Here is a 16147-nt window from a genome sequence, read left to right on the forward strand (position 1 = left end):
GGAACAGAAGCAGAGCGCCAGGGAACAGGACCGAGGTGAGAATGTGGTGTTCTTTTTCTTTCATATGTATGGGATATTTTGGTGGGCATGGGGATGCTATGGGGGTGACATGCAGCACATGGGGAGGCTATGGGGTGACATACTGTGAATGGGGATGTTATGGGGTGACATGCAGCACATGGGGATGTCATGCAGCACAAGTAATGCTATAGGGGTGTCATGCAGCACATGGGGAGGTTATGGAGGTGTCATGCAGAACATGGGGATTCTATGGGGATGTCATGCAGCACATGGGGAGGCTATGGGGGTGTCATGAAGCACATGGGGATGATATAGGGGTGACATGCAGTATGTAGGGAGGCTGTGTGGGGCTCATGCAGTATATAGGGAGACTGTGGGGCTCATGCAGTATGTCGGGAGACTGTGGGGCTCATGCCGCATATGGGGGAGGCTGTGTGGAGCTCATGCAGCATATGGGGGAGGCTGTGTGGGGCTCATGCTGCACACGGGGGAGGCTGTGTGGGGCTCATGCTGCATACGGGGGAGGCTGTGTGGGGCTCTTACAGTATATAAGGTGCTGTGGGGGGGCTCATATTGTACACAGAAGGGGCTGTACTTGGGTTCAAATGATATATAGGAGGATGTCAGCATACTTCATTCTGTTCAAGATTAAGTGATACAATTAATATTAATATGATCAATAATGCAATAATTATATATCGATATTAATATTGAGTAGAATTAATTTCAGCCTATTGGTTCGGCCTCCAGAACAGTCACGGTCTCTCATGTGGCCCCTCGGGAAAATTAATTGCCTACCCCTGCTCTACAACAAACTAAAGCTCCACCTGCTCTACCACCAAAGCCTAGATTGCTCTGACCCCAACACTGATCAAAACTCAGCCTGCTCTACCACAAGACCAAACCAAAGCTCCCCCTGCCCCACCTGCTCTGCTCCCAAAGTACTGCCTGCTCTGCCCCCAAAACCTCACTTGCTCTACCCTCACAGCTCCACCTGCTGACCCTAGAGAGAACCAAAGCTTTGCCTGCTCTGCCCCCAAATGCTCCACCTGCTCGGCCCCTAGACTACACCAAAGATCCGCCTGCTGCATCCCCAGATTACACCAAAGCTCCGCCTGCGATGCCCCCGGACTACACCAAAGCTCCATCTGCTCCACTCCAAGATTACACCAAAGTTCTGCCTGCTCCGCCCACAGACAGAATAAAAGCTCCACCCCCAAATAACACCAAAGCTCCGCCTGCTCCACCCTAAGATTACATCAAAGTTCTGCTACTCCGCATCTAGACTACACCAAAGCTCCTATCAAAAAATAGAAAAGAGGGTGGCACTCACCGTCCCATTAAATTATTTGGAATCACATTAAAAGGCAGGAGCAGGAGAGACTGGTGTGGAAACACATCCGACGACAGCCGTTTCGTGCTGGTGTGCACGTCTATGGGTCTCTAGGTGGAAGGGAAGTGATGGGCTCATATACAGGTAACAGTACAGAGCCTCCCCACTTCGGATGTCATCCTAATCAATGGAGACTTTGATCCACCCACCATACCTTAGACCAGCAACAAGGAAACACAATTATAAAAACCTCCATGTGCACCATTAACCCCCAGAGCTTTTTTCGGCTTTGTGTTTTCGTTTTTCACTCCCCTTCTTCCCGGAGCCATAACTTTTTATTTTTCCATCAATATGGCCGTGTGTCGGCTTGTTTTTTGCGGGACGAGTTGTACTTTTGAACGACATCATTGATTTTACCATATCATGCACTAGAAACAGGAAAACAAAACTCCAAGTGCGGTGAAATTGCAAATAAAGTGCAATCCCACAATTGTTTTTCGTTTGGCTTTTTTACTAGGTTCACTAAATGCTAAAACTGACCTGCCATTATGATTCTCCAGGTCATTACGAGTTCATAGACACCAATCATGTCTAGGTTCTTTTGTTATCTAAGTGGTGAAAATCCAAACTTTGTAAAATAAATAAATAAATAAATAAAATAAAAATTGCGTCATTTTCTGATACCCGTGGCGTCTCCATTTTTCGTGATCTTGGGTTGGATGGGGGCTTATTTTTTGTGTTCCGAGCTGATGTTTTTAAATGATACCATTTTGGTGCAGATACGATCTATTTATCGCCTTTTGTTGCATTTTAATGAAATGTTGCGCCGAAAAAACCCCCCGTAATTCTGGCGTTTTTAGTTTTTTTCTCGCTACACCGTTTAGCTAGCATTTTAATCCTTTTTTTTTTTTTTTTAATTGATTGATCGGGCGATTCTGAAAGCGGCGATATCAAACATGTGTATGTTTGATTTTGTTTTTATAGTTTTATTTTGAATGGGGAGATTTGAACTTTTATTTTTTTATATTTTTAAAAACTTTTTTTTTTTTTACACTTTTGGCATGCTTCAATAATCTCCATGGGAGACTGGAACCTGCCATAACCCAATCGGCTCTGCCACATAGAGGTGATGATCAGATCGCCTCTATATAGTAGAATTACTCACTTGCTATGAGCGTCGACCACTAGGTAACCTCTTGGTTGTCATGCCAACATATCGGTGACCCGCGATCACGTGACACGGGTCACCGGTGGGCGGATTTCTGGTGCGATTGCCAGAAGCGCTTGTTAAATGCCACTGTCAGCTTTTGACAGTGGCATTTAATGGATTAATAGCCGTGGGTGGATTGCGATTCCACCCACAGCTATTCCGGGCACATGTCAGCTGTTCAAAACAGCTGATATGTGCCGGGAAAGATGTGGGCTCACCGCCGAAGCCCACATCAAAGGGAGCGATTCCGACATCGGCGTAAATGTACGCCTGATGTTGGAAAGGGGTTAAAAAGCGAACATACATAATCATAGAAAAACAGACCTATCAATCTTATCGTTGAATCCTGTTGCACCCTGTGCTTGTGTGCGCAGGATCCACTCAACTTCTCTCCTAAGCAGCAAACTATGGAGATCCCCTCCCTGGAAAGGTAACTTAACCCTTTCAATCCCTGCAAAGCGTAAAGTCGCAGGATTACCGGCATGACACTCTTTTACATGGTTTATCAATTCTAAGGGCAAACACTAATAAAACTGGGAGATTTCGATTCCGGACATATTTTCTCATGGAATAATAATAAATTGGTGCAGAAGAAAAATTTTAACCATTTTCAAGGAAGGGTAATTATAGGAGGGTGCAAAAGATTGGCCGACCAACTGACTTAAATGCTAATGAGGAGACGGATTCCACCAAAAGTCATCCCCCTTCACCCTGAATGACCTCTGCCACTGCTACAGCAGCCCCTTTAGGAGAAAGACCCGAAAAGGCAGCATGAGGAAGAAACATGAACAAGAATCGCAAGCGGAAACAAGTCTCATGGAGATGGGCTCAGCATGCATATCAATTCTGTGTAAGAGTTTAGGTTTTTGTTTGCCAACAGAATTTGATTTGGTAGATTTCCAGATAGACATGTTTAAAGCATTTAGAAAATTCCATTTGTGTAAGTCATTTACTTTGTCACAGCAGATCAATACACCACCCTTGGAGGGAGACAATCAATGTTCAGTGGGACCATTAGGGTTCATGGTGGCAGGCTCTGGTGGTGCCCCCCTGGCGGCAGTCAGGGAGGAAGCGGCCATCCTTCACAGTTTAGCCACGCCCTCCAGGGCCAGTGCCGGACGGGCCCACCTGTCACACGTGGAGCCCTTTAGGGGAAGTGTAAAATCTTATTATATGCCTCCAATTTCACCGGGAAATGCTATTGACCTGTTCGAGGAACAGGTTGTTAGAGATGTGGAGGCTTTAGTTTATCCAAAATGGTCATCTAATTTGACCACTGCAGAACGCAGGGCTTTATCTATCATAAGGAGTTGGGATGATACAGTTGTCAGAGCAGTGGATATGGGAGGAAACACGATCCTTCTAAGCAGAAAGTATTATTTTGAAGAGGCTCATAGGCAGTTATCCTATAGTCACACCTATCTAACATTAAGGCAGGATCCAACAAACAATTTCAAGAGAGAATTACCGTAAGTACATTCCTTAGGAAACAGGTTGAGAAGGGGATTATTTCTAGTAAAAAAAAAGCTGAGAAATTGTTACCGGAATTTCCCTGTAGACCACATTGGTATCATACACCTAAAACCCACAAGTCCCTATCTCACCCTCCGGGACGCCCCACTGTATCTGGGACAGGGTTACTTACTGAACCCCTATCCAAATACCTGGATTGTTTGCTTCGCCCCTTATTGGGAGGACCCTTCTTAGTTGAAAAACACAAATTAATTTCTGGCTGTCTTGCGGGAATTTTCATGTCAGGATGGCTTTTCACATGGAAAGCCTTTACACCAGAATTCCACAAACAGGGCGTGGAAGCCATCAGAGCGGTATTATCAAGTACTGAAAAAAGCGGGGACTTTATTGAGTTTGTATGTGAGGGGATTCAATTCATCTTCAAACATAATGCCTTTAAATTCCTAGACACGTGGTATCTACAGCAGGTAGACACCGCGATGTGCACTCCTGCATTTGAGGAGAATTATGTGTATGCCCTGGAAAATCCCATTTTGAAACCTATCATGCTTTACATCAGATTTGTAGATGGCATCTTCATGGTGTGGGATGGATCACAGGAATTATTTCACAAGTTTGTGGAGTACCTAAATGCATCGATCACCATGAATATGAGGTTCATGTCCAAATTCGGTGCATCATAGTTGGAATTTTTGGATGTACAATTAATGGTGAATCAAAGGTACCTTGACAACAGAAGTGTTCAGAAAGCCCTCATCCACCAATTTCCTCATACATGGCAACAGCGCTCACCCTCTGCATGCTAAAAAATCTTTGCCATATAGCCAGTTCTTGAGGCTCAAGAGGATTAATAGTAACCCGGATCTTTAGATTTATACAGAACATTTTTGGATAGGGGATACCTAGGATCTTCATTGGATGCAGCCCTTGAGAGAGCCAATTCCCCTCCTTCCCCTTCCTCTCAGTTTATTCAGGCAAGTAAAATTAAAAAGAAGACTACAAGGCAGAAACAAGGGCAAGAGATATATTTTCAGTTTGAAATACGGCCCCATGAATAGACAAAGTAGAGCGGCAATTAATAAGCACTGGCATATGCTGGAAAAAGAAGAAGAGATTGCGGAGATAGTGTAGCGGGGACCCCTGATATCTAATAGGTGAACAACCAACCTTAAAGATTTATTGGTACAAAATCGTATCAAAACAGAATCCAAAAATTGGCTTGAAAATAGTATACCGGAGGGAAATTTCAAATGTGGACACTGTTCCTTTGGCTCTTACCAACTTCATTCAAGGCAACTCAATATAGACGGAGTAAAGGTCCATGATTTCATCACCTGTTGCACATGCTATACAGTTTATGTTATTCTTTGCCCTTGCAGATTTTTCTACATTGGCAAAACTATCCGACCACTTTTTGTTCGTATCCGGGAGCATTTCAATTCCATACAAAATCGGGAAAAGGTGCCTTTAGATTGATAAACCATGTAAGAGTGTCATGCCGGTAATCCTGCAACTTTACGCTTTGCATGGATCGAAAGGGTTAACTTACCTGTCCAGGGAGGGGATCTCCATAGGTTGCTGCTTAGGTGAGAAGCTGAATGGATCCTGTGCAAACGAGCACAGGGTGCGACGGGATTCAACGATACGATTGATATGTCTGTTTTTCTATGATTAGGATTACGGTATGTGTGTTCACTTTTTAATGGTGCACATAGAGGTTTTTATAATTGTGTTTCCTTGTTGCTGGTCTAAGGTATGGTGGGTGGATCGAAGTCTCCATTGATTAGGATGACTTCAAAAGTGGGGAGGCTCTGTACTGTTACCTGTATATAAGCCCCATCACTTCCTTTCCACCTAGGTAGAAGCGCACACCAGCGCGAAACGGCCGTTGTCTGATGTGCTTCCACACCAGTCTCTCCTGCCTCTGCCTTTTAATGTGATTTCAAATAAAGGACCATTTTAATGGGACAGTGAGTGGCTCCCTCTTTTCTATTTTTTGATAAAGGCTTTCTCATTGTGGTTTTCTGCATGGGTCGGCACCCAAAAATCCTGGAGCAGGTATATTCATCAACATAAGCTCCCCTGGCATTATATCACATAACGGACTTCAGGTGTGCAGCTATGCCGATTACATTTTTCCTTCATTCACGTCTAGACCAAGGCTCCAACAAAGCTCTGCCTGCTCCACCCCCCAGATTACACCAAAGCTCCACCTGCTCCGATGTAGGCTACAACAAAGCTCTGCCTGCTCCATCCCCAGATTACACCAAAGCTCCGCCTGCTCCACACCCAGATTACACCAAAGCTCCACCTGCTCCAATGCAGGCTACAACAAACCTCTGCCTGCTCCACACCCAGATTACACCAAAGCTCCACCTGCTCCAATGCAGGCTACAACAAACCTCTGCCTGCTCCACACCCAGATTACACCAAAGCTCCACCTGCTCCGATGTAGGCTACAACAAAGCCCCGCCTGCTCCACCCCCAGATTACACCAAAGCTCCGCCTGCTCAGATGCAGGCTACAATAAAGCTCTGCCTGCTCCAATGCAGGCTACAATAAAGCTCTGCCTGCTCCACCCCCAGATTACACCAAAGCTCCGCCTGCTCCGATGTAGGCTACAAGAAAGCTCTGCCTGCTCCACCCCATATTACACCAAAGCTCCGCCTGCTCCGATGCAGGCTACAATAAAGCTCTGCCTGCTCCACCCCCCAGATTACACCAAAGCTCTGCCTGCTCCCATGTAGGCTACAACAAAGCCCCGCCTGCTCCACCCCCAGATAACACCAAAGCTCCGCCTGCTCCGATGCAGGCTACAATAAAGCTCTGCCTGCTCCAATGCAGGCAACAATAAAGCTCTGCCTGCTCCACCCCCAGATTACACAAAGCTCCGCCTGCTCCGATGTAGGCTACAACAAAGCTCTGCCTGCTCCACCCCATATTACACCAAAGCTCCGCCTGCTCCGATGCAGGCTACAATAAAGCTCTGCCTGCTCCAATGCAGGCAACAATAAAGCTCTGCCTGCTCCAATGCAGGCAACAATAAAGCTCTGCCTGCTCCACCCCCAGATTGCACCAAAGCTCCGCCTGCTCCGATGTTGGCTACTACAACAAAGCTCTGCCTGCTCCAACCCCAGATTACACCAAAGCTCCGCCTGCTCTACCCCCAGATTACACCAAAGCTCCACCTGCTCCGATGCAGGCTACAGCACATCTCTGCCTTGTCCACCCCCAGATTACACCAAAGCTCCGCCTGCTCCGATGTAGGCTACAACAAAGCTCTGATGCAGGCTACAATAAAGCTCTGCCTGCTCCATTCTCAGATTATACAAAAGCTCCGCCTGCTCCGATGTAGGCTACAACAAAGCTCTGCCTGCTCCACCCCCATATTACACCAAAGCTCCGCCTGCTCCGATGCAGGCTACAATAAAGCTCTGCCTGCTCCACTCCCAGATTACACCAAAGCCCTGCCTGCTCCGATGTAGGCTACAACAAAGCTCTGCCTGCTCCACCCCATATTACACCAAAGCTCCGCCTGCTGCAATGCAGGCTATAATAAAGCTCTGCCTGCTCCACTCCCAGATTACACCAAAGCCCTGCCTGCTCCGATGTAGGCTACAACAAAGCTCTGCCTGCTCCACCCCCATATTACACCAAAGCTCCGCCTGCTCCGATGCAGGCTATAATAAAGCTCTGCCTGCTCCACCCCCAGATTACACCAAAGCTCCGCCTGCTCCGATGTAGGCTACAACAAAGCTCTGCCTGCTCCACCCCCATATTACACCAAAGCTCCGCCTGCTCCGATGCAGGCTACAATAAAGCTCCGCCTGCTCCACCCCCAGATTACACCAAAGCCATGCCTGCTCCGATGTAGGCTACAATAAAGCTCTGCCTGCTCCACCCCCATATTACACCAAAGCTCCACCTGCTCTCATTATATAACACAATATATCTCTCATTTCTTGCATTAGACACATGCGTCATCTTCAGACCTAATGCGTCACTCCTTCTTATAGAAGTGCGCGTAGTGCACCACCGAGTCATGCCTTCCTATAAGAGCGTGTCATGCATCATCTTTAGACCCATCACGCCACACCTTCCTATACGAGTGCACTTCATGCCCCATTGTCATACCGTTGCTTCACCCCTTCATATACAAGCGCGCGTCATGCACCGTCAGACCTGTGGCTTCACGCGTTCCTATACGAGCACGCATCATGCCCCTTCTTCAGACCCGTGGCTTCACGCCTTCCTATACGAGCACGCATCATGCACCATAGTCAGAATAATGGCTTCTTACTTTCCTATACTAGCGCACATCATGCCTCATCGTCAGACAAATGTCTTCACGTCTTCCTATATGAGCGTGCATCACGACCCATCGTCAGACCTGTGGTTTCATGCATTCCTATTCAAGCACGCATCATGCCCCATTGTCAGAAAATGGCTTCACGCTTTCTTATACGAGTGTGCATCATGCCCCATAGTCAGACTTGTGGTTTCACACATTCCTTTAAGAGCGCACATCATGCCCCATCGTCAGATCAGTGGCTTCCGGCGTTCCTATACAAGCACGCATCATGCCCAATCATCAGACCCGTGGCTTCATGATTTCCTATACAGGCACGCAACATGCCCAGTCATCAGACAGGTAGCTTCACGCCTTTCTTTACGAAATCAGATCATGCCCCATCGTCCGACTAATGGCTTCATGCCTTCCTATACGAGAACACATGCCCCATCGCCAGACTAATGGCTTCACACTTTCCCATACGAGCGCCCCTCATGCCCCATCGTCAGACCCGTGGCTTCACGCCTTTCTATACGAGTGCACATTACTCCATGAAGCCCACATGTCTACCTGAAGTAAAACTTACCTATTTCAATTCCAAACTGCACCCTCCGGTCCACGTCGTCGGCCCAGATCTCCTGTAATGACTCTCGATACAAGACTGGAAACACCCCTCGGTTCAGGTGAGCTTGGCGCGCTACCTGCTGGCTACGGGTCACCGCTATGATGGGGGCGCGAGGGCGATAACGAGACAGAAGCTGAGCAGATCTGGGAGGATTGAGAAAGGAGAACATAAATTTGTGACAAATGGTGGTGGCTACAGCATGAAGTGGATGAGAAAGAGGACGCCTTACCTGCCCGACGTGGTAAGAACAATGATGGCTCCAGCACAACATTTAAACGAGGCCTCCACTGCTCCAATAGCTGTCACCTCTGTGGGGTCCTGAGTCAGAGGGGTCACTCTGCGCAACTCCTCAAACAACTGCTGGTTGTAGATGGCAGCTTCTGCCTCCCTGGCGATCTGCGGAAAGAAAAAGGTGAGGAGAACGAAGCACTACAAATAGAGTACACCCCCTCACCCCTGTGCTTAGAGGATAGTACACTACTCACCCCCGTGCTCAGTGTATATAACATCCCTCACCCCCTTTCTCAGTGTGTAGTACATCCCTCACCCCTGTGCCCAGTGTGAAGTACATCCTTCACGCCTGTGCTACGTGTATAGTACATCCCTCACCCTTGTGCTCAAAATATAGCACATTCCTCACTCTTGTGCTCAGTGAATAGTACATCCCTCACTCCTGTGCCTAGTGTATAGTACATCCCTCACCCATGTGCTCATTGTATAGTACATCCCTCACCCATGTGCTCATTGTATAGCACATCCCGAACCCCCCGTGCTCAGTGCATAGTACATCCCTCACTCCTGTGCCTAGTGTATAGTACATCCCGAAACCCCGTGCTCAGTGCATAGTACATCCCTCACCCCTGTGCTACGTGTAGTACATCGTTACCCCTGTGCTGTGTATAATACATCCCTCACCCCTGTGCTTAGAGTTTAGTACATCCCTCACTCCTGTGCTCAGTGTATAGTACATCCCTCACCCCTGTGCTGTGTATAATGCATCCCGAACCCCCGTGCTCTGTGTATAATATATCCCTCCTTCCTGTGCTGAGAGTTTAGTACATCACTCACTCCTGTGCCCAGTGTATAGTACATCCCTCACTCATGTGCCCAGTGTATAGTACATCCCTCACCTCTGTGCTCAGTGTATAGTACATGGGGCAGACCATGGGTCAGATAGAGGGACGATTGTGAGGTGCATGTTATTGGAGCACCCTGCTCACCGCATGCTGCATGTGGACCGCCTCCACAGGATACAGGCCCTTGGCCGTCTCGCCAGATAACATAATGCAGTCGGCTCCATCCAGTACAGCGTTGGCCACGTCACTACTCTCAGCGCGAGTGGGCCGAGGCTTCTTGATCATACTCTCCAGCATCTGTGAGGATGGAGACACCTGTAATCACACTGCCTCTCGTGTGCTGCTCGCAGAAGAGAGATGCCTCCTGGGTGCAGCTATACCAGTATGTTCAAACTTTCCCTTTATTTGGGGTTTTCCAAAGTAAGTTCCATACAAACAACTTTGGAGTTTTATTATCTAATATCGCTTCAATAATTAGCGTGCAACTGACTAATGAGCGGAGGGGACCCCAGCACAAATACACACGTGAACATCTCTGACTGCTTGAAGCAGTTTATGGATAGTAGAACGTGGAATAGTGCAGTGATAATTCTAGATATTCCCACCTGGGTGGCACAGATGACCGGTTTCCCAGCTCGGTTGCACTTTCCAATCATCATCTTCTGGGCCAGGAACACCTTCTCTGCTGGAATCTCTATACCAAGGTCTCCACGGGCCACCATGATCCCGTCACTGGCCTCCAAGATCTCATCAAACCTTTATTGCACAGAGAGGGATGTGAGAGCTGGAAAATGGCAGGGCATTGTGGAGAATTTGGGGGGACACTGACCTTTTCACCCCCTCATGATTTTCTATCTTGCTGATGATCTTGATGTTACGCCCCTTTTCACCCAGCTCCTGGCGAATGGCCAACACGTCCTGTGCTTTCCGGATGAACGATGCAAACACAATGTCCACGCCCTGCTCGATGCCGAACTTAAGATCCAAGCAATCCCTTTCCGATAAGGCAGGAAGATCCACCTCCGTTCCTGGAAGATTCACCCCCTTCCTACTGCACAGGTTACCCCCGTTCTCTACCTCCGCAAGACAGTAATCGGGACCTGACAGACAACATAACATTACCATCTACTCGGAGTCACCAAGGTGTCCTATATTTACTCTCCAAACATATTGTCAAGATGACCACCTACCCACCCATAAAATAGTCTACCCAAGTCCAACGACAGTCCTGTCTAAACAACACATGCAGCCTTTAATATGGTCATGATCCTTATATTATAAGCTTCTGCCATCCCCTCTTCCCCTCCAATATGGACGTATCCCAGCGACTCACCCATCTCTCTGACCAGCAGCGACATGAGACCATCATCCACGAAGATCCTGCTTCCAACCTTCAGCACCTTACAGAGATTTTTGTAGTCTAACCACAGGGTCTTGTTGTCACACTTGTCTTTATATGCAGGGTCAGTGGCCACTTTCACGACCGTACCCTTCACCAGCTCAACTTCCGCATTCTCTCCCTGCAGGATAAATGTGGCATGAGAGATGTACGCACTTCTCAAATATGTGCCTGTCCCCCACATACCGCGCCAATGACTCCTGTGCGGATCTCGGGTCCTTTGGTGTCTAGTGCGATGGCAACCGGACGGTAAAACATGGGATTGGTGGCAAAGCTTTCAGTGGCTTCTCGCACATTCTGGATGGACCCTGCATGGTACTGGTGGGAGAGGATGGTGTTAGGAAGGCTTGATAGATATGGGGGGCACAGATGTGGGGGTGCTCACCTCGTGGGTCCCATGGGAAAAGTTCAAACGAGCAACGTTCATTCCAGCTTTTATCATCTCTTTCAGCATATCCACAGAGCGAGAAGCCGGTCCTGGGACACAACAGGGCAAATTACTGAGGGGCCCAGAATAAGCACAGGGGCGTTATACTGAGGGGCCCTGAGTATGGCTGCAATGTGCCCATAGTGGGGGCAAACAGGGAGAAAGGAAGGGGATAACCAGCTACAGGGGCTTTATACTGGGGACATTCACCTCCTACAGGTGTAATATACTGGGAGAAGATAACCAGCTACAGGAGCTTTATAATGGGGGCAATCATCTCCTACAGGGGTAATATAATGGGAGGAGAAGATAACTAGCTACAGGAGCGTTATACTGGGGGCATTCACCTCCTACAAGACTGAAACAATGGAGGAATATTCATCATATACAGGAGCGATACACCGGGGGGAGATATTCATGAGAGAAAGTGATACACTGGGAGGATATTCATCAGATACTGAAGCGATACACTGTGGATATATATCAGATACAGGAGAAATATATCGGGGGGATATTCATCAGCTACAGGAGCGATATAGTAGGAATATACACCGGATACAGGAGTGAAACTGGGGAGTATATATATCATATACAAGAGTGTTACACCGAGAGGATATTCATCAGATACAGCAGCGATATAATGGGGATATAGACTGGATACAGGAGCAATACTTCGGGGGAACATTCATCAGATACAGCATCAATGCACAGGGTGGGTATTAATTAGATACATTTTGCAATACAGCGGTTGAATATTGATCAGATACAGGAGCGATACACAGGGAGAATATTCATCATATACAGGAGTGATGAACCATGGATATACAGTACAGACCAAAAGTTTGGACACACCTCGTCATTTAAAGATTTTTCTGAATTTTCATGACTATGAAAATTGTACATTCACACTGAAGGCATCAAAACTATGAATTAACACATGTGGAATTATATACTTAACAAAAAAGTGTGAAACAACTGAAATTATGTCTTATATTCTAGGTTCTTCAAAGTAGCCACCTTTTGCGTTGATGACTACTTTGCACACTCTTGGCATTCTCTTGATGAGCTTCAAGAGGTAGTCACCAGAAATAGTCTTCCAACAATCTTGAAGGAGTTCCCAGAGATGCTTAGCACTTGTTGGCCCTTTTGCCTTCACTCTGCGGTCCAGCTCACCCCAAACCATCTCGATTGGGTTCAGGTCTGGTGACTGTGGAGGCCAGGTCATCTGGAGTAGCACCCCATCACTCTCCTTCTTGGTCAAATAGCCCTTACACAGCCTGGAGGTGTGTCAGGGGTCACTGCCCTGTTGAAAAATAAATGATGGTCCAACTAAACGCAAACGGGACAGAATAGCATGCCGCTGCAAGATGCTGTGGTAGCCATGCTGGTTCAGTATGCCTTCAATTTTGAATAAATCCCCAACAGTGTCACCAGCAAAGCACCCCCACACCATCACACCTCCTCCTCCATGCTTCAAAGGTGGTAACCAGGCATGTAGAGTCCATCCGTTCACCTTTTCTGCGTTGCACACGGTGGTTGGAACCAAAGATCTCTAATTTGGACTCATCAGACCAAAGCACAGATTTCCACTGGTCTAATGTCCATTCCTTGTGTTCTTTAGCCCAAACAAGTCTCTTCTGCTTGTTGCCTGTCCTTAGCAGTGGTTTCCTAGCAGCTATTTTACCATGAAGGCCTGCTGCACAAAGTCTCCTCTTAACAGTTGTTAAACAGAATCAACACAGGAGAGGAAAAACCAGTCTATATAATGAACTAATGTATAACCTGATATCTCATCAAATATAAATAAAATAAAATAAAATAAAAATAAAAACTGGTCACCACCTGTGTAGAAAAATATAGTGAAACCACTAATAATACAGAAAATAACATGCACCAAGTATGGACCCAGCCAGTGGAAAAAATAGCAGAGAAATATTTTTGATATATATATATATATTTTATTTAATGGTAAGAGTAGAAGTACAATATAAAAACAGTATTAAAAAATTGAAATATTGTGTATATATATGTATACTTTTTCCATATATATTTTTTTTTCACGGGCACATATCAAAAAACTATATGTTTTATATATACATATTTTGTGTATAATACAATATATCATTACATAGGGCTGGTTTGTATATATATATATATACTGGATATCCCTATCATGAAAATAAATAAATAAAGTAGGGATCACATGCAACATACAATATTTAAAAATGTTTTAATAAAAAGTGAAAATATATAGAAAATTAATAATATATATGCAACCATGCGCATATAGTATGTAAAGAGAAAAAGTGCAAATAGTGCCAACTAGTGCAAATATAATGTGCAAAGGCAATACGATTTACAAGGAAAGTGCTAAATGTGCATATGATCCAATACTACTTACTTATGAAGTTAGGGAAATTATCTCCAGAACCGCCACAGAATTTGATAATGTGCTCCCCGACACGTGTTTCGGACCCAACAAGTTCCTTCGTCAGGGGGTGTACTATGGTGTGACCGACGTGTTTATATATACTAAGGCTAGTTACCAATGTCAGCGTCCATAGAATGTACGGCGCAGGCGCCGCTCAGGTAACCCGGAAGTCCAAGAACCGGCATCACGTGACCGGACGCACATGCTAGTTCATGGCGTTACCAAGGACACTGTGACGCCGTGTTCCCGACACCAGAGCGCTGGGCACGCCTGCGCACTTCCATAAACCCGACATGGGTAAGTGAAGCAAGGGATGTGGTATGGAGCCCGCCATGTGTCCGAGGCCATAACTATGGCAACAAGACGCTGGACCTCAGAGAAAATGGCGTGAGGTGCGGTTGCGCACAAGTGATCTAAAATGACGAAAGTCACTTCCACACTCAGATGAAATAGAAAGAATGGAATATATATACCGTATTTTCCGTTTTGTAAGACGCACTTTATTTCCCCCAAATTTGGGGGGGAAATGGGGGTGCGTCTTACAAAGCAGATATACCGCTTACCGTTACAGGCTGGGATGAGGGGGTGTCCGCTGCCGCCCGCTGCTGCTGCCGCCCGCCACCGCTGCTGCTGCCGCCCGCCACCGCTGTCGCCCGCCACCGCGGTTGTCTGCTGCTACTCCGGTGCTGCGGGGGCTCTGGCGACATTTTATGAAAGACCAGAGCCCCCCGGCAGTTCGTCCATGCGTTCCTTCCTGTATGACTGACTCCGGGAAAATGGCCGCCGAAATCTCGGGAGATGAGATTTCAGCGCTGAGATCTCATCTCTCGAGATTCCGGCGGCCATTTTCCCGGAGTCAGTCATACAGGAATACATGGACGAACTGCCAGGGGGCTCTGGCCTTTCACAATATGTCGGCAGAGCCCCCGCAGCACCGGAAACAGCCCTGCAGCCCCGAAGCCCCCCTGCAGCACAGGAGCCCCCCCGCAGACCGCCTCATCCCAGCCTGCAGCACAGGAGCCCCCCTGCAGACTGCCTCATCCCAGCCTGCAGCACAGGAGCCCCCCTGCAGCACAGGAGCCCCCCTGCAGACCCCCTCCTCCCAGCCTGCCGCACAGGAGCCCCCCTGCTGCACAGGAGCCCCCCTGCAGACCCCCTCATCCCAGCCTGCTGCATAGGAGCCCCCCTGCAGACCTCCTCATCCCAGCCTGCAGCAATGATCCACTCCTGCCTCCAGCAACGACCCTAGGACCCTGATCCACCGCAGCCACAACCCCTGGTAAGTAATAAGACGCATGGATTATAAGACGCCCCACCAATTTATTAAAAAAAGTTTTTCCTATTTTTCTCCTCAAAATTTGGGGTGCGTCTTATAATCCGGAGCGTCTTACAAAGCGAAAAATACGGTATATATAAACTCCACATGCGCGATCTTAAGCGTCAGGTGCCCAGGGCACAGTGCCGTGCCGTAAAAAACGACAGGACACTGAACCCAAAGCCACCCAGAGCTGGACGCGCAGTTATAAGTGTATAAGTGTAGAAAACCATTGATAAAGAGCAACTTCTGAGTGCCCAAAGGAGATCAAGTGCACTGCTCTACATGATATGTAGGTTTCCTGAAATACCAACCACAGTAAACTATATGACAAAATTAAAATAATTACATAGATAAAAGCTTCAATATCTATATGCATGAGGCGCCAAATACGTCAGGGACATCACACGGCCGTATCACCCAAGCCCATATGATGTCTACACGGACAGATATCGGGCGCGCATACATAGCCAAAACGCATAATTATTACATAAGGTACAAAAATATAATACATAAAGTACAAAAATACAAAAATATTAGGACAAT

At 47.1% G+C, this 16147-nt stretch overlaps 1 protein-coding gene across 6 annotated transcripts in view; it reads right to left on the bottom strand.

The window, feature by feature from the left end:
- Window positions 1–16147, bottom strand: part of PKLR (pyruvate kinase L/R) — a 45851-nt gene that overhangs the window by 665 nt on the left and 29039 nt on the right. For all 6 annotated transcript variants that reach the window (XM_077256455.1, XM_077256446.1, XM_077256473.1 and 3 more), the window contains exons 3-10: window positions 11814–11905; window positions 11615–11746; window positions 11363–11549; window positions 10859–11129; window positions 10635–10785; window positions 10174–10326; window positions 9183–9349; window positions 8915–9096 (exon numbers count right to left, since the gene is read on the bottom strand). In XM_077256455.1, the coding sequence (XP_077112570.1) occupies window positions 8915–9096; window positions 9183–9349; window positions 10174–10326; window positions 10635–10785; window positions 10859–11129; window positions 11363–11549; window positions 11615–11746; window positions 11814–11905 (1335 nt within the window). The remainder of the gene's footprint in view (window positions 1–8914; window positions 9097–9182; window positions 9350–10173; window positions 10327–10634; window positions 10786–10858; window positions 11130–11362; window positions 11550–11614; window positions 11747–11813; window positions 11906–16147) is intronic.

This window comes from Ranitomeya variabilis, chromosome 1, assembly GCF_051348905.1.
Source record: "Ranitomeya variabilis isolate aRanVar5 chromosome 1, aRanVar5.hap1, whole genome shotgun sequence".
Lineage (NCBI taxonomy): Eukaryota > Metazoa > Chordata > Amphibia > Anura > Dendrobatidae > Ranitomeya > Ranitomeya variabilis.